The sequence below is a fragment of the Amia ocellicauda genome, chromosome 3 (genome assembly GCF_036373705.1).
Source record: "Amia ocellicauda isolate fAmiCal2 chromosome 3, fAmiCal2.hap1, whole genome shotgun sequence".
In the NCBI taxonomy this organism is placed as follows: Eukaryota; Metazoa; Chordata; class Actinopteri; order Amiiformes; family Amiidae; genus Amia; species Amia ocellicauda.
In genome coordinates, this window is record NC_089852.1 from 8,050,961 (window position 1) to 8,073,878 (window position 22,918).

Here is a 22,918-nt window from a genome sequence, read left to right on the forward strand (position 1 = left end):
GAACCAACCAGCTGTTTTATTAAATAAGCATTAACTCTGTATCTGCCATGGCCTGTAATCTGGAAATGCTTACAAGGGGGTTTATAACTACAACTCATTCCAGCATTAGAAAAATAATGTTAAAGAGGACAGAACCTGTACATTTAAACAGATTACTTTAAAACTTATACAAAATCACCCATACAAATTATTTAATCAAACTATTCTATATACAACTTTTTATTTTTTATTGTAAAATGTCCAAAATTCTTTACAAGAGAATTTGTGTACAAAAGTTAAATCATGTGTTAGAACATACATTTTGAAAAACTTAAAATATATACAATTGTGTGACTCATAAGTTACATGTATTTAAAAAAATCATGTTTCAAAGAATGAAACAAAATATGTATTTTTAGAAACAACGGTATATATTAGTTAAACTTAAAATCATCTCGAATTCAAGTATAAAAGGAGTGCCAATGACTTCTCCCAGCTTGAAGTAGAATGAAAATTTAGAAAAATATCTACTGAAATAACTCTGACCTTGATTTAGAAAATACATTTTTAAAATACTCAAGTTGTCATGTTTCTGTGGAGTCAGACAGAATGCAGACTTTTAAAACAATGCACATTTGGTTTATAAAAGTTTAAACAAACTCAGTATATAGCATTTTAAACAATATTTTGCATACATTTAAGATATTTACATAACAGCAACATGATGTGTATCAGTGTAGTTCATGTTAAACAGTGCAACACAACATCACAGAATAAAGAAGCAGCTGCTAATTAGAGGCAATATACATTATAAATGCGTCTTTGAAAGGATTTTTGCATTTGCATAAATAAAGGAGCACAATGACTACAAACAATTCAAAAACATTTGCCAAAACCCTCCAAAACCCATGACCTCTATAGCTGCATGCTTCAACATAACACTTTAGAAATGTATTATGTATGCACATGCATAATACATACATGAAGCCTTTAACCATGTTTGTTTTAAAGGGTCATTTATTGTTTTAATGGTCCAACATAAATAGTCCTGATTGCTGATATTCCACAAAAGCTGAAGGACCTCACATTCTGCTACAGTTAAAAAAGAACAGGTACAAATAAAATGTGACCACAAAATCGAAACTCTCTCTAATAGCTGCACCGGTACTTCAACAATACAGACGTGTCATCACAGAGATGTCTTCCATTATGATACATTTCCATTTTTCATCTTCTTCATAATGAACTGTTTAACTACAGAAACATTATAATTATTTTAATCAACACTTTAAAACTCATCAAGGCAGAACAATGTGACCTTGCAATACAAGCATTATTCTGTACTATGCAACATGTTTAACAATGCCATCGTCATTGTTCTAGAGAGGATTGCAGCTCCACAAACATTGTCACAATAGTATCTCACACTAAAAACAACAATGACATTTTGTTTTGTATCATGACTACTGTATGTCTAAGGAATTTATAATGTAACATGCCCCTATTATATGTAAATGAATGTGGCTTACATATGGATGTAATGGGTCTCAATAAATCATTTATAGTTTTTAGAAAAATTCTAAAGAGTTTCTGAAAAAAATGAAAAACATCTTAAACTACTAAATATGGGGTTCATGTACAACGTTTGGACCTTTACTAGAACTGAGGTGGTGGTGGGGTATTCCCATATATTCCAAAGTGCCAGTTCTTATACAAAATAAAATAAAAAGTGCTAAGTATTTATTTAATAGTATTTTCCTTTGCACATTGTCTCTGGTTTAATAGCATTTTTGAAATTAATTGCATATTCTGAATTCCTATAAACACAAAACAATGTAACCCACAAGCATGTGTGGAAAAACTACAGGGCCATTCACAGAGCCTTTTACTTACTATATATATATATATACTGACAATTGCAATTTTTACCTTTTTCCCCAGTACTGTCTTATCAGGCTGAATTAATTGTCTGAATTGAATACCTACATTGGCTTTACTGTATCCACAACAATACTTGTTTGTTAAAATATTAATCTCAAGGGTTTCAAGTGAAGTTTTCAAGTTAAAGCAGCTTTCCTGGCTTGGCAAACTATAACCCTTGTAGACCTGTGTGAGAATAGACCCAGCAGCAGTTACAAAATACAGTTTGCAATAAATAAATAAAATACTGCTATGTTCTATTCAGTCTTTTACATTCATTAAAATAAATTAGGGCAAGTAATAAATCCATATTAAATAAAGTCAGCAAATTCTGACCTGAACTTGACCTCAAATATATTAAAGTCTTGGGGAGCAAATCTTCTTTCTTACATTCTCACACAATAAATCATACTTTTATACATCTAATTCATAGCTAACTAACAGTGCAGCACATCAGACATTTCCAGCAACTAAATATAATAGCAGCTGTAAGGCAGTGAAATTGATCTATACATTCATAAGTGCCTGTGTATACATCTACATATGCATTCAAGATATATATATAGATAAGGATTAAGAATGGCAATCTATTTCAGCATTAAGTTAATGACACCACATCCACGGTAATGCTCCATTATTTGAATACTTGTGTTTGCCATCTTCCTGTGCTGTGCTCTACAGTTCATCATGCTTTTGCTCAGAGAGCCACTTTGGATGCTTCTGCATGTGCTCCGCAGCTTGGAGAACCATACGCATGAACTCCTGAACATCAAAGTTGTAATTAGTGAATTTTGGATGTTCCCCAAGTGTGGGATGGTGGCCCTGTATGACAGAAAAAACAAATAACATAATATAACATAAAAAAACACAGGCGTATTTTAACAACAATAAACAATACAAATCTGAATCTGAAGTGGAGTTTCAAGTAATTATAAACACATGCACAGTATGTAGAACTCTGAAAATGTGCTGAAATATATTATTTTAAGTGTCAATTACACAGGGTTCAATACCTGCCCTTGAATTTGATCTCACAAGTGTGCTAACTCTCTTTGCTCAGACACGGTTGTGTATGGCTCTCCTACCTTGTCCTGAGGAATAACTTTGTCCTTTTTCTGCCAAGTCACATAATGTATTCCACGCAATCTCGCCAAGTCCCGATAGCAGCTTTCATCCTGACAGTTATATCTGCATAAACCAGGTACAGGGCCTTACTTTTATCTTCCAGTTTCCAGCAACAAATGTCTCAAAGCCTGCAGTCTCCCGATTTATCATTCATGTATTACACGTAATTATGTACTGTCGCTTTACAAAAGCAGCATACATCAGATACTGATAATGCATTGTTATACATCAATTGTTTGTTAATTGGATAAGTGGATTACAGAGATACACAGATAGGTCAACACATGAACAGAATGATAGATGTTTTTGAGGAAACAAAGAAGTCTCACGTACAGTTCAAAAATGACAGCCCAGTCCGGGAGAAACAGCAGGTGAGTTAGTCCAGCTCCATGCATGCCAATGAAGATGTCCGAGTTGTGTGTGATTTTAATCTGCTCTAAGAAAGGAATCTCCCTGAAGATTAAAACAAATGACATGAATTCTCTTATTAGAATTTGTAGTTAAGGCATCCAATAACTGCTTTTGTGAGACAAAGTAATGTTCAAACTGCACCAAAATATATATCTTAACTTTAAATATCAGAACCTTAATGAAATGAAGTAAAAATGCAATTGACTCACTTGTATTTGTAATCTACTTGAGTAATCTCAAATAGAGGTACAGTCTTCAGTGCTTTTATCAGCTGCAACAAAATAAAAGACAATCTGTAAATCTAATCTTTATGTAGGCAAAACAATACAATTATAAAATGAAACTCTGCTTTAAAATGTACACTCATGTTATTTTTAAAAACAAAATTCCTTTTTTTTTACAGCAATATGACAAAAACAAACATTAAATGAAAAACTATAATTTAAACTTATTACACACCTCAAACTGATTTAAAATTCTACGATACTCTGTGCTTCTTGATAAAAGGGTGACACGAATTTTCCGATCCTGAAACCAAAGCAAAATAAACAAAAACAAGATATTGAACACTTTCACCTCCCTGCATGAGTAAAACCGGTTTATTTATACAATAGTGCCATCTTGTGTAGGAAAATGTCCTGTTAAAGAAGTAGAGGTACTGTTATGTGATAATTGTTTTTCTTTGAGACGTACTATAGCCTACAGTAATATTTAGATAAGAACTATAAACAACTGTCTGAGAGTAGGAGACCATGTAAGTCTTTCTTCATAGAGAACTATTGAAGTCTATACATATGATCTAAAAAGAATTAACTCCAGCTGTCTACATAGCCTCATCACACAATCTGTAGATTTAACAATGTAGGAAACAAATGTATATATGCATGTTATGTTTTTTCTTTGATATAACCATTATATTTTCTTTCAGAGAAAGTAGCATTTAATATTGAATTAGAATAATGATTGCATGTTTAAACAGTAAATAACATCCAAGCTCAATCATAAAAGTAAAATTAGAGTTATAAAAATGGTTGTGGATTTAACAGAATATAGAATGGGAGGTCAGAACCAGGTGTACGAAGCAATCTGCAGTAAAAGGATTTTAACTGCAGGGCAATCTCTAGGTAACAGCTGTTGATAATTTTACAGGGTCTTGTGAATATGCAGGCAGATTTTTGCTGAAGTTTTCAGTCATAAAGATCAAGCCTATTTAAATGATATAAAATTAAGTAGTATGCATTAGCTATAAAACGAATCACAAACTCTCCTTTCCAATCTCTCTGTGTAACCTTACCTTGGGCCCTTCCTGGATGATGTGCAATCGGTGCAGAACGTGCTGTGAGAATGCCTTGAATAACCCTGTACCATGGCAGTCAGAAATCTGTAATTCACTATATCATGTCAAAGGTTGGCAAAGCACCACAGTAATGAATATAAATTAGACAACATTTAGAGTAACTTTAAGTAACCCAAACCCAAAAGTTACCCAAACTGGGTTTTAGTAATAAATACAACTAAAACCTAATGCACTGATGAATCCATGATGATTTGTTAGGGAGATGTTTGATTATATGATAAAAGTAACCAAAATTATTCAAAGCATATACAACAAAACATTTAAGTACAAATATTGGAGTTGGAAGTCAACTGGTATTTCAACAAATACACGACCCACCCTAATCTAATAATTGAAAAAGTATTCTCATTTCAGAAGTAACAGATACTTACTAATGGTGTATTGTAAAATAAACCATATCTCATCCGAGGGAGTAATGCAAAAACGGCATCTCTGAAGCAAACCTATAACATGTAAACAAGTATGTTAAGAGGAAGTACATTTTCATTTGCAAGAGAAAAATATACAACTCAAATAATTATAACATGCTCCTTACCCTTTTAGAGTCAAATGTTTTAAGATGAATAACTTCATAATCAGTGAAGGCTTTCCATGTGTCACTAAATAAATCCCCATATCCATACGAACTCTGCAGAATAACAAGGGAAATATTATGCCTTCACAGATTAAAATTATTTAATAAGTAAACATACATAGTACTTCATGTAAACTATTTTATAAAATGAAATACACACTAGAAACATATATTTTATTTATTTCCTTAATGTTAAGATCTCAGCACTACACACACAATAAATGTTCTTATGATTAACCCTCTATTGTCAAAAGATCAGCTATGCATTTTCAGATGCATTGTTTGCCAGAAGAAGGAAACTTCCATTTCCTTTCTCTACCTCCTTCCTCTAACGGAGAGAAACAATTAACAGGATAAAGCTTCTTGTGAGCTCAAATATAGGGGCTTCATGTTTCTCACAAAATGTACTGAAATCTTCTGTCCTTCATTAAATGTTTTAGTAATACTGGTTTGTAAGCTTATAATATATTTATTTCTATTATTCAACTAAAATAATATATTTTAAGACATGGCTTGTGAAAGAATTAAGAACAAATGCATCAGTACAAAATATCCATCAGATAATATGAGAAATCCTGTCTTATTGAAATGGTGTGAATCTAAATATCTAGTTTTCCAAAAGAACTGGACAAATTGATGTATTTTTTCCTTTACTGTTCATTACAAAGTGTGCTTCAATAAAAATAAATGTTATAGGCCACAGAAAAATGCTTTTGCTTAGGACTTAGCTTATGTGTTTACAAAGCACTAGGGAGCAATTTAATAATCCACTCCTTCAAGAATAGATAATACAATTACTAATCTTGTTAAACGTGTGTTGCAGATTGATCATCTAACTTTTCCTTCAGTTTTCTTGATGATTGTCAAAATAAATCTAAACATATTAAAGACACTTGATTTCCAACCTTAAGATCATTGGGAGTGGATAACCAATATATGAAAATGAAGGTGTCTGCAAAACAGCATTTTTGTGCTGGTTAAAAATATTTACATGAACCAATGACAATAAAATACTCACTGTATCCCACATGATGATTTTCACATCTTTAGTGAAAGAATTGTTGATGTGCTGAGATATATAGAGATTTACAAAGTCACAGAAGTGATGGTACATGTTGACCCCTGCAATAATACAATATTGATATCATGAAATTGTTCCTCATTTCAATACACAATACATCATATAGGTAAATAGATATTGTAAGGAAATGGTTTTCATTACCCTACTAAATATGAAAAGGATGATCATCAAACTTTATGTTTACATATAAATTACTTTTTCTATCTTCATTTAACTATTTTGTCTTCTTGGGTCAAATCCATCATTTTAGAAAATGAGTATGAAATACTAAGATTTATTTATTGCATAAATGTATTAATGGAGCTTTCGATGAACAGATAGTCTTACATGCTTTCCTTGCAAGTATAATGGATATCAAAATGAACCGTGAACAGAATGGAGAAGATTAATACATTTTTCATTTTCATTTCCTTCTTGTATTTTTACCACTGTCTGTATTTTTATTGGAAATCTTGCTATGTTATATACAATTCCTATTCCTATTTACATCTTTTAGTTCAGTCCAGAAATAATTTAATTGAAAAAAAGATTATAAAATATATTTACCTGCATCTAATTTCATGAAAATTGTAGGTTTTTCGATAATCAGATCACAAATGCCATCATCTATTGGATGAGATTTCAGCTGTGTATACGTTTGCAATTCTGCAAACCTAAGACAAAAACAACATTAAAGATCTAAATAAAACCATAAATAAAAATAACCATTGTTATTAAGGTAAGGTGAAAATCATCCTTTAACAAGTAATACAATTCTTAATAAGGAAATACTGCCAGTACAGCTATAAACAGGAATTCACATTATATATTCACTCCGAGTGATTTGAAGATCATAGTTTAAAAAAGAGGACTTTCTTTAATGAAAACTGTGACATAGATTTATCAAGGAAAATGTATCGTGCCCATTATTAAAAGAGTAGTTTCAAAAACTCACCATGACTGTAAAGGGCTCTTGTGTTGTCCCTCAGATAACAATGCCTTCTTATTGAGGCTACAGTGCCCTCCTATCTCACCCTCCTGGATAAAATCCTCTTTATATCTTGAAGAAACAACAAAGAAAAAGTATACATTGTATATATATATTCCCCAGAGATTAACAAAGACCTAGTTAAATGAAATAATAATCATGGAACAGTGGCATGGAAAGGGAGGCTATAGATCAAAGCAAGTGGACACGTCTTGGGGAGGCCTTCATCCAGCAGTGGCTCCATACAGGCTGATGATGATGATATATGTACCAAATAAATATATAAGGATAAACATAATATTTTAAGTTAATTAAGTTTGAATTAAATGAATGTGCATCAAGTCAAGCTCACATTTCTGAATGAAATGCTGTGCCAGACAGGTGTGCCTGAAGCTTGAAAAGGTTGGATAAAACTATATTAAGGAACCATTCAATGTGATGAATAAAGAGAAATGCCATGCCCTGTATTCCATATCAATGCAGGCATAATCTATGTAATCAGAGCCTGTTCTCAAACCTATTAACAGGGCGCTTCCCCATCATTCAAAATGAATAAATGTATCACTAGCTGTAGTGTAGCATGTCTGACTAAGCTAAAGAGTAGAGTGTGAGTCTCTCTTTTTATCAAACTCTGGAAGAAATCTGAATGATCTAAATATTTCAATAAATAGTACGTAAACATTCAGATTTAATTTCCTGAATAACTATGTAATTCATTAAGAAAAACTGTGTTTGGGATCAATATGGAAATATTATTTACAGTTATGACAACTCTATAGCCAATGCATTTACTGACCTCTCATGGCTTCTCTGTGGGTTCCTCAAGTCCAAATACAGGTTGGTAGCTCTACAGTGTCGAGTAAATCTACTGCAAACAAGAGAAGAATCTCCCTGCGCAAAACGAAAACTTCTGCTACTTAGATTATAACTGTTTTTGCGATGTATTTAAACAATACTATTGTGTACAATATATTAAATTCCATACTTTGGAATATAGCGGACAAACATGTGGAAACAAAAATATAATGGCAAAATATTATTAATTAAATATTCTCATTATTATTGTTATTAATATATATCACACGCATTTGGTCAAGGTGCTTATTGAAATATCTTGCAGAAGTATAATAATGCTTAAAGGACTGAACATGGTTCATAAGGTCAACTGCTGGGTGTACCGTCAGGGCCTACACTGCTGTAATGCAATTCTAGGCATGTCTTATATCTTGTATTGCTCAAACGATTTTTATTGTCAAATGAATCTGCAGAGTTTACATTTTACACAAAAACAATGTAAGAGTCCTTACCAATTTAAAAGGCTTGCACAAGGTTTTCATTTCTTCCTGTCGTTCTCTCACATAGCCGAAATCTGCTTGTTTCCAAAAAAGGTCTTGTGCTGCTTGGATAGAGCTTGCCCTGTTAAAGTGAGTGTGTGTGTGTGTGTGTGTGTGTGTGTGTGTGTGTGAGAGAGAGAGAGAGAGAGAGAGAGAGAGAGAGAGAGAGAGATGTATGTATACTTTCCTAAGATGACTTCTAAACAGAATGCAAAGCAGACAGCTGAAAATTTTGTTTTATATCAATATAAAATGTGAACCACCATTAACTAATTCATGCTATTAGTAGTGCTTAATATGTATAGCAATTATGGAAAAACAACTATAATGTCTGAACTTTACTTTTCTCTCTCTCTTTACAAGGGGGGTGCCTCACTAAGGAAAAGTGACTAGCTTATATTTGAAGGTTAAATTCAATTGATAAAAATAGATTACAACATACCATCCCGAATCCACACTGGAGCACACTGGGTAGCTAAACCTGTATTGTGGTAAACAGTTCTTCTCATAACCCCAGCACGATTTTGTGTTCTTCAGGATTTCCTGTCATTGGAAACAACCGTCATTTAGAAAGCGCTCATGTACGTATCTTCCAAAACAGAATGAGAGCGATGGAATAGGAAGGAACTGCATTGAAACTGGTGTTGTAAACTTATAAGGAACATCAATTTTGGAAAACATTTCAGGCCAATAAATTAATTTGACAGCTGTTTAACCTTTTAATGTCATTTAAAAAGAAAAACAGGTCACCAGTTGTGTAACTTGGAAATAGAATCCCTTTCTTCCATATTTCAGAATGTCTCGAATTAAGAAAAATCAAGAGTTTTTAAACAATTTAGTTTCATTTAAAAAAATGACTTAAAAAAACAACAAAACTATTAGCAACATTTACAAAGAGGACATAATGTTAAAATATACTGTACCCCTTTATTAACATGGCAAGGTTTGCACTATGCAACTAAACTAGATGAATCTAACCCTCTAACAGTAACTTTAAAATAAAATATATTTTATAACAAAGTGTCAAAGGGTTACAATGATATATTTTCTGCAGGAATAAACCAATTATTTGTAAGAAGACCAACACATCCTTACTTTAAATGGACACAATGGGTCCTCTTTGCAGACTTTGGCAATCTTCTTGTTATTGTTGAGAAAATAAGGAACATGCTCTTCTGGTAGTGCAAGGCTGCTGTAGTTCAGTACGGGTTTGTGGAGGCTGGCTGCTGTGAAGGAGCGACCGTCCTCTTCTGTGTGAACCACAGTGTAACCACAGACCATGCCCAGTGCCACCAGCAGCAGCATAGTCAGCTATAGAGGACACATAGGAGGGCTGCACTGGGATGCATGCACAGGCAGCTACTGGTTGCCTATGAGTAGAAAGACAGATGCATGCACTTTTTGAAATGGTACAGAGGAGACTAGGCACTCCCCAGCCAATGAGCCGGTTGTACATAAGCCTGGAAACAAACAAAGACCAAATATCCGGCTATTCATCAGGAGAGACAGAAAACCTCAACACAATTACAGTGACGCACCAGCTGCGCTAAACAGACACCATCCACGCATGCCCATGTGCTTAGTTCACACAGTGGATACATTAATAAAGGATTAAATACATTGATATAATGTCAAGGCTATGATTAAATATATAATCATATATATATATATATATATATATATATATATATATATATATATATATATATGCAACATGCGTAGGTTACTAGATGTGTGTGCACTAGTCGCGTTTCAACAGAATGAAGATGGTAAAACTTTATTTTGCAAGTCCATTCATAAAGTTATGCCTACATTAGAAATCGTGTACATAATGTAGTTACAGTTACATTTACATTTACATTACATTTCTGCACAGTTTGTAAGAAAGTGCACAACTGCAGCTGACACTACAGAGAGAAATAGAAACAATAGTTAATGCATTGTCTTCCCCTCCATTCACAGATGTTTGGCACTATCAAGTAGGGATGAAATAATGTATAAAAAACTGTCAGCTGCTAGAACAGAATGGAAATAGTATTTTTAGATTTGAAATGGACTGAAGTTCATAAGTTTTCAATGTGGAAAATACAAATAAATAAACACTAGCTGAATGCATACAGTGGTGATGCAGACCATTGTGGTGCAGGACTGAGCCGCTCTTTTATGGATTTACAAGCGGGTGAGCCGGCCAGTCCACTCTTCGGTCAAATCGGCTGTCTTTGGGCTGTTTACATCTGAGATCACAAATGAGCAAAAACACTGAAACTAAATATGTGCTGCAGTCTGTTATTCTGGTCTTACCTTGCAGGAACTTCGTGTAACAGTCGGACCGAGTCGCCATAACCGGAAACCGGGCGCCGGTAAATGATGTCGTTAGTCAGCAGATGGCGCTGTGGAGCCGAGCAGGAACAGCACTGAGCTCGTCTACAGCAAAGGGCATTTACACCAGGACGGGCTAATACAGGTGATCAGGTGATCAGATTTTGTGTTTGTTTGTTTATTTATCTTTATTACAGATCAAATAGACAACATGCTTTTTCTTTGTAGAAAATTAAATACTTCTAATGTCTCTTACTCATCGCACATAATGGGGCTGTAATATCTGTGCATGTGTGGTCATACAGCTTACTGGTTAATATTCTTGCTGTAGAAATTACATCGTTGAAATCAAAAAGGAGACCATTCTTTTTAGAATATTAATTTATAAATACAGACCGATTAATTTATGTACCACTCGTCACCTGACTGTATAGTAGCATACCATTTAATTTGTTTAATTGAGATTTCTAATTCAATTCACCTCAAGGTTTTCTGTATAATTGATGGTCTGGGGGTGGGGTAGGGGGTGAAGGCATTTGTGAAAATTAATAAGACTTCGAAGACATTTGCTCATAAAATGTTTTATTTTCCTTGTACCCTATTAATTCTCTTACATTCATATTTACAGGAATTTACAACTGGTAAGGATATCAAAAAGTTACATTTGCAACCTCTATATTTTTTAACATCAATTTAAATAATAATAGTAATAAATGTATAAGCTGTATTGCAATGTACTATAGCATGTTCCCCTTTGGCAATGGTGCCAGATCATAGAAAAAGAAAGAAATCAAAATTAATCAGAAGTACTAAAAATACAGCAGAAGGGTAGTTATTTAAGGTTAGGTATTTTTGTGTAGTTTACCCCATACACCTCCAGAAAAACAGTGATGAGACACATTCAAAATAAATAAAACTATTTAACAAAGACTTTATGGAAATCTTAGATTTAGGTCAATTTAAACGTAGGGTCTAGGTTATCCTTTTGATAACAGAGATCAAATAAGATTTTGTTTTTTGAAAGATTTAATGCGTTGATCAATCAGTAGCGTGAAACATTGTGGGGGGGTTGGACTATGGTCAAGCTGGTTGATTAATACAATGGAGTCTCAAATGATACCAACCGGATATGTTTTTCACTTGCACAGAAGGGATATAATCAAACCAGTTGTTGTAACTATGAAAATGTAAAGACCAAAGTAAAACTCAAATATCCTTCAATTATATGCCTGGTCCCTTTCTTGAAATATATTATTATTTTTACAATTACATTTTAGATTAATCTATCACAGTAATGCGAATCTTTCAACATAAGGCATTTCTTCTAATTTTACATATATGTATATGAAATGTCAGCAAGCAAGCTATACAACTGCAGGAGTAGCACTTCAAGAGTTTTTAGATTCTGATTTTTAACGAATAAGATCACTCATGTACTAACTGGAATAAAACCCAAGAAAACATTTTAAATAGTTTCGGTTCACCATAAATATTTTTAAAGTGTCAGATTACTGACAAAGTGACAGCTGTGAAATAAAAAGGAAAACCATTTGAGAAAAATAAACATTTAACCAGAATTTGACGTGAAGTTTCTTAAATAAATTCAACAGCCATAAAACGTAGTGAATAAACTTACTATCCTTTAATAAACTCCACAGATCACAATTTTATTAATAACTAGTTTCATACTCACCTTTTCTTCTGTTATACAGATATAGAAGGGGGAACGGTTTACATTTCAATAATCCTTGGAGGGAACAGCTTTAGTGGAGAGGGCGGTTACAAAAACACGCAGATCCTATTTTTAGAGTTACGAATACGATCATTTTCCATCTTCATACAGTACGTGCACAGGGAACCTGTACGTTTTAATTCACACTTCAAATTCAGATGCAACAATGGGGCTATATTTCTATTTCTTTGTTTTCAGAAGTTCATCGATCTGTGTTTTGTACATAATCTTCACATCTTCTAGATCAAGCCGCAGTTCTTCCGCTTCCTCTGCCTTCTCTCCGTACATCTGCAAAATGGTGTTGTACCTCTGATCCAGGTCCTGACAAAACACACATGAAACAGGTCAAGCACATGTTTATGTGACGCAGAGATCAATAAAGGTGCCCACTTTGGTCTGGACAAACAGGGAAGGATTTGAAGATGCTTACTCTGAGCTGTGATCGGAGTTTGGGGATTTCCTTCACCTTCTCTTCCAGTTCATCATTTTGGTTGGTCAATTTCACCAGCTCTTCTGACATTACTGACCGCGTTTTTTCAAGGTTTGATATTTCCAGCTGGGGAAGGAATTGTGAACAGGGAGGGAAAGGCAAGATATTAACTAGCCATTCATTTTGGAATTACAGTAGTAAACGGTCTTTCAATGTTTTGCAGAAAAATGTAATTTCACTTGAACCCTTATAGATCTCAGCATGTACCACATTTAATAGGGAGTTGGCACTATAATTTCCACAGCTAAAGCCAGGCTTCCTGAAACAGAGAAGGGGAAAGCTACTGGGATTCAGGGAGATGCAAAGCCTCTCTGTCCACAGACCCACCTGCAGCTGTGTGATCTCCCCTTCGCGTAGTTTCAACTGAGACTGCAGGTTCTCGATGACACTCGACCCTGCCCCCATACGGACCACGTCATACAAGTTGCTCCCACTGGCCGACATGTTCATCGTGCCAAACGAGTGATCGAGGGCATCGTCCTGTGAACAAAAGAGTTTCAAACAGGTAAACAGATGATCTACCCTTATTTAATATCTTCTCTCTTAAAGATTGATGAGTGAAAATACTTCATTACATGTTGTTGAAATCAGAAAGGGGATACGACAGCTATGTTTGTCTGTTTTTGTTTTCTTCTTTATAAACAACACAATCCCCTGCAGCTGGGAACCTGGGAAGCTCATAACCTGGTGGTCTGTACCTGTGAAAGAAAGGAGGTCTGCAGGCCTGCCATGTCCACCCCGCTGATGGAGCTCGACCGCGATAAGGAAGGCGTGGCTGAAGCAGTTGACTCTGTAGGGTGACTGTAGGCTTTTCTTTCCTGTAAATAACAGAAATGATATAAAACAACTCCATAAACACATTCAGCTGATGCACGAGTCTGCACTTCTCACTAAATTTGAAACAATGCTACGGTATATTGGGATATATATCTAACCCTCTTCCATGTTCTGCAATTATATCGACCTCTGCCTGAAACACAATGACAGTGGACAGGTTTGAACTTTTTTTTCAGCCACTAGAGGGTGCTCTGTCAAGAAAGATCAAGTATTTTCAATGCTGCCACAAGAAACAGCAACAGAAATGTCTTATGAGCAATGAAAAGTTATTTAGGAATTCTTAAACTTCCTGGAATCATAGTTCAGAGCAAACAAATGTCTCCTGCAATCAAAAGAGCCTTGTGTTTTTCAATTACGCAAATTGAAGAAAAGCTTTGAACTGTGGTTATGAAGTGAGCTCTCTACCCCCCCACAATCAGTTCGTCAGCAAACCCCCAATCCCCCCCATAGACCTCACTTTGATTCAACCATTGCCCCCCAGCAAGGCAGTGCACGTCACTGTCTGAGATGCATAATCATTTCTGCTTTCATCTGGGGTGATCAACAGCAACATTCAATGGATACAACCTTTTTTTTTAACTGTGATCAAGTATATCAAAAGCATGAATAATATGTCCCTCTGTCTGCGCTGTAAACATGCAGTCATAAATACAGCTGCTACATTTGAGTCAAATTATCTGACAGAAAATAAATCTCTGACAATTAAAAAAGGCAGAAACTTACCTTTTCTTTAAGTGCTTCTTGCACAAGAAAATATTTATTTTTCTCTTGTTCAACCTTTATTTTCTCCATTTCCAACTGATTTATCAGTAGCATCTGAAGTGAACCAGACAAGGAACATTTTATTTTGTGACATGTTTATACGGTGACAACATTAATGTAAAATGTGTAAATAATGTGAAAATGAAATACCTTCTCCTTTCTGTAATCCTCAAGTGCTCTTGTGTACTCGCCTTTCAAATTTTCCAGCTCTACGTGCTCCCTAAGGAAACAAAGCAATAAAGTGAATTAGGTATGAAGGCAGTCTTTATAACCCGCTTGAACATTGTTTTTATATACAAGAAGTATGCAACGGATCTTCATTTTATAAAAGTCTGAATAAAACAGAAGATGCTTAAAACATGGAAAACTGATCAGTATCTACTGGAACCCAGTCACATGTATAAATAAGAACACAAATAATGCATAATTATTATTATTTATTTATTTTTTAACTCTGAACAGCTGTACAATTAGTCTTCGATGTACATTTAACTTAATACATCTATTTACTTTATTACAAAAGCACTTAGATTGGTATAAATTGACATTCCAAGCAAAACTGACAATCACTGAGATCACAGATGCAGACTGGCAAGCATCGAGTCTGAAAACATTTACATAAAACTATAGTAGCCACCTTTTTATTTTATTTTTCTGTAGTCTTAGGAAAAACGTAGAAAGGTATCTGATCATACCTGCTGCTGTCGGCCTCCAGTTTCTCTCTCCTGAATTTCTCAGCGTCCAGCAGGGCTTGCAGACGGCCTTTCTCCTGACGCAGCAAACTGCCCTGGGACTCCATGGAAGCCAGCTGGGATTTGATAGTGAGAAGCTCCTCTGATGCAGATCTCTCTTTCTCCACCGCCACCGCCAGCTGTGCCTGAGCATCCGCTAAACAAGCAAAGAAGGTCATTAAGTTAATTAATTCCTGAAAAAATACCCATTGAACCAGTATGGAGTACTTCTGACACCCATTCTGATATATTTACACATAAAAAACACCTTCCCTTTGGTTGTTTTGCTCACCAAGTCTATCTGAGATGTTCTTCTCCAGTTTTTCCCAGGAAGCGGTCTGTGCCCCAAGTGAAGCTTGTAGGTTTTCAATCTGCCGCAGCAGTGGCCTTGTTGCCGATGTCACACTCTGGCTCAGTTCTTGGTTGCGAGTTTCCGCTTCTTGAAGTCTCTGCATCAGACACAGGATACAATCCATTAAATCATATGGACTGCAAGCAAGGGAGGCCCACGTAAAACATCACTTCCACGGGAGAATTTTGGTGGTTTCATATGGATATCTGTGCTAGACTGGATAGGATCCTTGGATCACTCAGTTATTAATGGACACCAAACGAGCGCGATGGGTCGAATGGCCACCTCTCGTTTGTAAACTTTCTTATGTTCTTAAATTTAACTAATCTATCAAAACCTGGCCTTTACAAAAGATGCCAAGTTGCACCTCTATCTTTAAAATAAAATTGGGAGGGGGAATACAGACAATTTGGGTAGGTCTCAAACTGTTGTGATAATTCAGCTAAACTGGATTACAAAGCTGTGGAAACCCATCCCATGTCCCATTATCTGCAGCCCTGTTTCAATGGTTCCACCTGCTGCAATTCGCTGATCTCTTCTCGAAGATAGTCCTCCTTCCTAGCCTGTTGCTGCTCAGCTCGCTGTAAAGCCAACCGCAGGTCTGTAATCTGTTGAGAGAGCCAAAACGGATGAGCAAAGAAGCCTGGGTCTGTCATTCGCACACATTCATTAAAACTACGTGAACAGGTGCTAATCTAATGAAACACATCAGTGATGCTACATCACCTACATTACCTGGATTGCTAAAGCCTCCTGCTGTGTTCTGGACTCCTCCTGAGCCATCTCCAGAGCTACAGAGAGCTGCTCTTTGGCCTGTATCTCCCGGCTTAGTGCGGCTTCTTGGGCCTCGCTGTCCTTTGTAGCATTTGCTCTATGCAGCTCTGCAAGTTCCCTACATCAAAAGAAAAAAAATGTCTGTCAGACTGGAAACTGGAAAAACGATTTGCCACTTTTTACTGTAATTGGGTGTGTCCTATTTTTTCAATCCACAAGTATAGTGTTTCTCGGGTTTATCTTTACCTGTAGGAGTTATCAAACGCTGCTTGAAGGCTGCGGTTCTTCTCCTGAAACTCTTCCAGTTCTGTCTGCAGTCTGCCCAGCTCCCTGTCCTGCCTCTCGACCACACCGTTCAGCTTCCTGATGTTTTCGCGATGCTGCCGCTCGACCTCTTCTTTGCCATCCAACACCTGTGAGGAAAGCCTACCAGATATCAGATATCTGTTGTCGTACATTTAACATATTTAACATATTCATTATGACCCCTGAATTCAGGGACAGCAACAGAAAATGTTGAAGGACAGTTTATCGAGTCTTTTACTAAACCAAAACTATGTTTGTCACATATATTCTTTCAAATGGACATTAAAAATGGACAGTAAGATGTATGATGTAGCAGATTCCAGGGAAAATCAGAGGAGCATAGTGCAGAAATACATTACCATCACATATTTTGTGTGGGAAGAAAATCTAGATGCTCACATACTAGCAAATTGCTCACCTGTTGAAGATGCTTTAACTCCTCCTCTAGCTCTTTCAGCTTCTTGTTCTGTTTAGTGATCACATTTTCATTCTCCTTTTCTTTAACTCTCAGCTTCTTTATCATGTTGGAATTGTGAAGTTGCTGTTTGGAAAGCTTCTCACCTGAAAGAATTAACATCTTGTTTTATTTTTTAAGCATTTAATTAGATAATTTGATTTTGTATTAAAGGCTAAAAATTAAACAACAGCATAATTAAATTTAATAAAAACTTATTTGCTTGCATATTGAAACCTCCATAAGATATCAGATATGTATTAAATATGACTGTATGGAAAGTAAACATACAAAAGTGTGAAAGATTCTCTCTAAAACCTTGACACCATTATAATTTTATTTATGTGGCTATGCATCATTTTTGCAGCTAGAAAATGTCACCTTCTTCAAGCAGGCCTCTGATTTGCTCATCTTTTTCCTTCATTATTTCAGCAGTTTCATTTGAGTTCAGCCTTGTTGCAAGCTCTTCTTTTAGTGTTTTCAGATCCTAGTTTCAAAAGAAAGTATAAGATTTCAAAGGAGATCATTCGCAAACGGTACATATAGGACTGAATCAGTAAGGAATGGAAGAATATCAATCTAAAACAGTAACACAAAAAAAAAAAAGATATTCCATTTAAATAAAACATATTTGTCTATTTTGTAACATTTTTAAGCACCACGAAATTGTCAGGCACACTTATCTAATGTTTTGTCAAGTATTAATTTACTATAAAATAACTTTCTTAGCCACTTTAACCCACTTTCGTAGCTGGAAAAATATGTTCTTCCCTGATTTTCCTTATTTATTTCAAAATATCATTCCTGTAAGCAGATCTGTGTCAAATAAAGCCCTTTAAGAAAGACAGGTGTTTCCAACACTGTTTACACTGGACTAGCAATAATTCATGAGAACCTACTGAAATAATACAATGAAGACTCCTTTTATAAGGATTATAAAAATATTAGTGATATTCTCTATCAAATGTATTCATTGTGTGTTTACCTTTTTCGCAGAATCTCGTTCTTTGCAGGCTGCCTGTGCTTTCTTTTGTGCCTCTGCAATTCGCTGGGTAAACTCTTCTTTCAGAGACTGAACACAGGAACTTTCTTCCTTCAGATTGATCATTTCACTGGGCAGACAGGAAATAATTTGTTCAGGTTTGCATGCTAGTATAAATGTTTTACATACTTTTGTTTTCAGTGGTCATTTTTAATGTGGTGTTATTTGTTCTGATGCAAAAAAAATGACACACTATCCTGTTTTTTTTATGTTTCTGAAATTGATTTCCCAGTTATTGTTGAACATCAAACATAATGGTATATACCTGCATACATTGTGAGTATATGCAAAATATATATTTATAATAATATTTAAACACCTACTTACTCTTTAAGATTGTCATATTCCTCTTCCAGTCTTGCTTTATCCTTACTTACAGCTAACAACTGTGTCTCCCTCTTTTCAAGTTTACTTGTCAGTTCATCAATAACCTGAAAATATATTTTTTAAAGTACATTTACTTCTATGAAATGAACTGAGGTTACACAAAAACAAAACAATATATATTTAAACTATAGGCAAGATGGCACAAGTTATACATTTAAAATCAGGACTAACAGTCAATCCCTCAGAAGAATATAGTATTTGAAATGATTATTCTTCTATTCAATTTGAAGACAAATATATTATCATGGTATATTTCCAGAAAGTACTTAATTCCACAGTGTGGGGAGAAATCTGGATACAACAGATCAACAACCAGTTCTTTCTTGTAACAATCGAGGATTAACATAAACGGTAAAGTACCATGTGAGTGTAGATAATAATCACCTTTTGTAGCTCTTGCATCTGAGGACTTGAAATTACATGATTTTCTTCAGGAACTATTTGTACTGGAAGCAGTTCCTTGACGTTACTCAGTGAGCAAGAACTGTTACTAGGGCTTTCAGCTGGCATGAGTTCTTCAGGCTGTTCACAATTCACTGGAGTTGCACTTCGGCCACTCTCTTCCATTTCATTTTCCTCTAATGATCTGTCCCTCATAGTTTCAGTAAATTCCACTTCACTTTTGAGCTCGTCGGCAGTTGCTGGAATTGGAGTTGTTGGGCTGGTAGTGACAGAGGCCAGAGTGCAGGCTCGACCTGATAATTCATCATCCGAGTTGATTTCGCTGACACTGCGGCTGTCCAGGGACTGCATGCTGAAGGAGTCTATTCTCTCAAATGCATCCGAAGAACTGCAGCTTTCCGTGAGCTTCTGGTAGTCATCTAGCCTTTGGAAGTCGGTGCAGGCAGAGGCTGACAAAAGCTGGAAGGAGGTCTGCATCAGGTGCAAGCTTGCTTTGGAGTCTGCGTTCTCTTGCCTGGAACTGGCCGAGCTTTCACTAAGGACGCTCTCATGGTCCAGCACTTCAATGTCACTGGTGGTTGAGGTTCCTGAAGAGAAAGTACTGACGGGTGGGGAAGGTGTGTCGCTTTGCCTGTCTTCTGATTTAGGATCTTTTGACTCCAACAACATGTCTTTTGAGGGAGGAGGTTGAGGTTTTGAAGGACTATCAGGCAGTGTCTCACCTGTACCCACATTAACCACTTTCTCCTCAACTGGGGTGTCCGGGGGCAAAGTGGACTCGTCTGATTTTGTCTCCTCTGAAACAGCATCTGTACTATCAGATGTCTCCTCACTGCTATTTCTATCAGTTACACACTCCGCCTCTCTAAGGGAATTTTGTAGAACAAAGCTCTCGGGATCTGGCTTTTGGACACCAGTATCTACAGTGACAGCAGGCTTAAATGGTTCAGTGTCTACAGGTTTGCTCACTGCTGGCTCATTTCCCTCCAACCTCCCAGGTTCAACAGGACCTGGTTGTTGAGGACCTGACTCCGTCTTCTCATCAGCATCCCCCGTCTTCTCTTCCTTGAGCCTATGTGATTTGGTAGGGGGGACCGACACCACCTGAGTTTTCTTTACATTCTGTAGATCTCCTGGTTGCAAAAAGGCACTGAAGAAGTTTTCAGATTCATCCACTACCGTCCGTGTGACCGGAGTGGTGATAGCTTCTGTAGACACCGGAGTAGTCTGAGAACATTCCTCTGGAGGGGAGTCCCACTGTATCGTGCCCCAGCCCCCACCTGAGGAAGACGTCTTTCCAGGTAAAACTGGAAAAATTGTTAAAAGATGTTTACAGTCAGGATTACATTAATTTCCGTGCATCATCTTGCTGAATGTGCTACTGAAACCTTGCTGATTTAAAATACACTATGGCAAGAGTAGGCTAAATAAGGTTAACGCTCTAATTCATTACATTGTATAACCAAACCTAACTCTGAAAACAATAGCAATATTGATTATAAAATATTAATTAATAATAATAATACAAATATTATATATATATATTCATGAAATGGTAGTTTTTAATGTTCTGATCAAAAAGGCATTAGGAACACCTTTGTGTGTTGCTATACAACTGCATATAATTAAGAAGACTAAAGACACCTTTATAATTCCTTGCTTGCATTTGACATACCTCTGTAGTAACTTAAATAGTGTAGCAAAAGATTGGCGGAATAATAAAAGTAGAGAAAGGGGTATAGTATTCATTTTAGAGACACTTTCAATTCTAAAGTATAGGCTATAGTAAAAATAAAAAATAAAACAATTAGAAACATCTGACATCCCATCCTCTAGAGTTTAACACAACACTCCTCGTAGTGCTATATACACAGATTTAGGGCATGTGGTACTATCCTCGAAATCCATTTAAATAATAATATATGACGTACAGCTACACAATCATCACTGTCTTAGACGATCCCTTTCTATATAGTTGATTAATTTATTTCTGATTGTCGAATTTGTGTTCCAAATGTGGCCAAGTTAAACTTGGTCAAATCTTATGTTAACTTGATATTTCTACCCTTATTTTATGTTTTGTACATCAAATCGCTTGCTTGATTACCTCAAATTGAGCTCGGCACGACAAACAACCACGGCTAGAAATAATATAATACTCATAATCACAATCATAACACACCTACCATCATAGGACGGCAACACAGTTTCACCCCATTGATCTTCCTCTTTGATGTCCAAAACCCTGTCAATTGATTTCTGAGCTGTGGTCAGAGCCTGTTTAGCAAAACTGGACAGGTGAGAGGCATTAAACCAACTCATCTTGTTCTACATTTAAAGACAGGGAAATCCTCTTCCCGACGAGACCGATTTAAAGCCCAGTGTAACCTGAGTTGCTATCCTGCCTTCTTCCACAGCTAGGCCCTTCCACTGACTCCCGCTGTTAATCAAACACAGACAAGCTCCACTATTCTACATTATCCTACAAAACAGGGCCACGTTTGTGTACAATCATGCCGCAGTTTCACGACATGGCTGGAAAGTCTGTCATTTTTTAAGGACCTGTCGTCGTTGATGCAAGAGCGTCTTGTTTTGATATTTCAGCATCAACTTCCTTTCCACGTCGCAGCAAGCAAGCCCCATGCTGACGTCACTTTCCGGAAACAGTACCGGGCAGGGACACATGACAGACCTGTGCGTCCCGGCCAGACATGACTCTCTCCAGGGTTATGACCCGGGCACAGCCGGAGTACCAAACCAGATATGGCTTTCTTTCTTCAGTGGGCGGTAGTATATATATATATATATATATATATACAAAGCAATCTATGGATAATCATTCACATTCGGTTACTGTTAGGATAGACAGCGCATGTAAATGGGAGTTTCCACTGAATTAGAAGGATGATTGAGAATATATGATATTGCAATAAACATGGCATTACAAATTCATGCAAACGTGTTTTATTAATAAAATGTGTACAAATGTTTTAAATCATACGTATAATTAAGATTAAGGATTTAATCAAATTAATGTATGAGTGTTCTGAAAAAGGCTAAAAAATATTTAAAGGTACTGTACATTTTTTCCATTTGTATTTTGATAACTGAGAAAGTGATTGTATGAGTCAGTGCTAGAGTAAGTGTTTGGATTGATTTATTTGGAATGAGGATTATAGATGGGACTGCTTTTAGCATTATATTTGGGTTGTTGTGCTATATTTTGTGTAGTCTGCACAACATTCATAGTGCATCTCATTGAGTTTGGTTTACGGTTGAGCTTTGGGCTGAGCCATGGTTTGGGGCCCCAGTCTCATTCCCATAAGTGTAGCATTACATTTGGCACACTGTTTAAGGTTTGGTTTACATTTTAACATTTTGGTAGTGTTAGTGTAGACAAATTATTGGATTAATTTACAGTAAAACATGGGCAGGTATTGTTTTTAGATTAAGATTAGTTAGTTATTTTTCTGCAGGGGTCTTTGGTATGAGGATTAAGTTTGGGTAAGGGTTACCCTTCCCATTATTAGCCAAAATGATAACCAAATTCAAGCCAAAATCAAAAGTTGAAGCTATGCCCAA

The 22,918-nt window shown here is 35.9% G+C and overlaps 2 protein-coding genes across 3 annotated transcripts; both read right to left on the bottom strand.

Moving 5' to 3' along the window:
- Positions 1–203: 203 nt before the first annotated feature.
- eogt (EGF domain-specific O-linked N-acetylglucosamine (GlcNAc) transferase) lies at positions 204–11,108 on the bottom strand. 2 transcript variants are annotated; one of them, XM_066698021.1, is made up of 16 exons: positions 11,050–11,108; positions 9,844–10,118; positions 9,191–9,291; positions 8,722–8,830; positions 8,211–8,305; positions 7,382–7,486; positions 6,994–7,100; positions 6,385–6,488; positions 5,328–5,420; positions 5,164–5,235; positions 4,730–4,816; positions 3,895–3,963; positions 3,645–3,706; positions 3,358–3,477; positions 2,985–3,087; positions 204–2,721 (listed from the first exon to the last, which is right to left on the bottom strand). In XM_066698021.1, the coding sequence occupies exons 2-16, from the start codon at positions 10,051–10,053 to the stop codon at positions 2,575–2,577; spliced, it is 1,584 nt and encodes a 527-aa protein (XP_066554118.1). In that variant the 5' UTR covers positions 10,054–10,118; positions 11,050–11,108; the 3' UTR covers positions 204–2,574. The 2 variants fall into 2 exon arrangements, with proteins under 2 accessions (XP_066554118.1, XP_066554119.1); XM_066698022.1 differs by lacking the exon at positions 2,985–3,087.
- A 524-nt stretch (positions 11,109–11,632) lies between these two features.
- tmf1 (TATA element modulatory factor 1) lies at positions 11,633–21,988 on the bottom strand. Its single transcript, XM_066698023.1, has 17 exons — positions 21,523–21,988; positions 19,319–20,643; positions 18,875–18,978; positions 18,491–18,617; positions 17,887–17,992; positions 17,470–17,612; positions 16,992–17,158; positions 16,707–16,863; positions 16,487–16,579; positions 15,912–16,068; positions 15,584–15,776; positions 15,039–15,108; positions 14,850–14,942; positions 13,988–14,107; positions 13,617–13,769; positions 13,230–13,355; positions 11,633–13,120 (listed from the first exon to the last, which is right to left on the bottom strand). Exons 1-17 carry the CDS (start codon positions 21,656–21,658, stop codon positions 12,980–12,982), a joined length of 3,411 nt encoding a protein of 1,136 aa, XP_066554120.1. The 5' UTR covers positions 21,659–21,988; the 3' UTR covers positions 11,633–12,979.
- Positions 21,989–22,918: the final 930 nt, after the last annotated feature.

Coding starts and splice junctions, on each gene's coding strand:
- eogt (XM_066698021.1), bottom strand. CDS start 10,053: ATGCTGCTGCTGGTGGCACTGGGCATGGTCTGTGGTTACACTGTGGTT. Junction 7,101..7,381: donor AAGAGCCCTTTACAGTCATG/GTGAGTTTTTGA, acceptor TTTTTGTCTTAG/GTTTGCAGAATTGCAAACGT. Junction 3,964..4,729: donor TCATCCAGGAAGGGCCCAAG/GTAAGGTTACAC, acceptor CTTTGGTTTCAG/GATCGGAAAATTCGTGTCAC.
- tmf1 (XM_066698023.1), bottom strand. CDS start 21,658: ATGAGTTGGTTTAATGCCTCTCACCTGTCCAGTTTTGCTAAACAGGCT. Junction 17,159..17,469: donor AGTTAAAGCATCTTCAACAG/GTGAGCAATTTG, acceptor CTTTCCTCACAG/GTGTTGGATGGCAAAGAAGA. Junction 16,580..16,706: donor AGGAGGCTTTAGCAATCCAG/GTAATGTAGGTG, acceptor CTCTCTCAACAG/ATTACAGACCTGCGGTTGGC.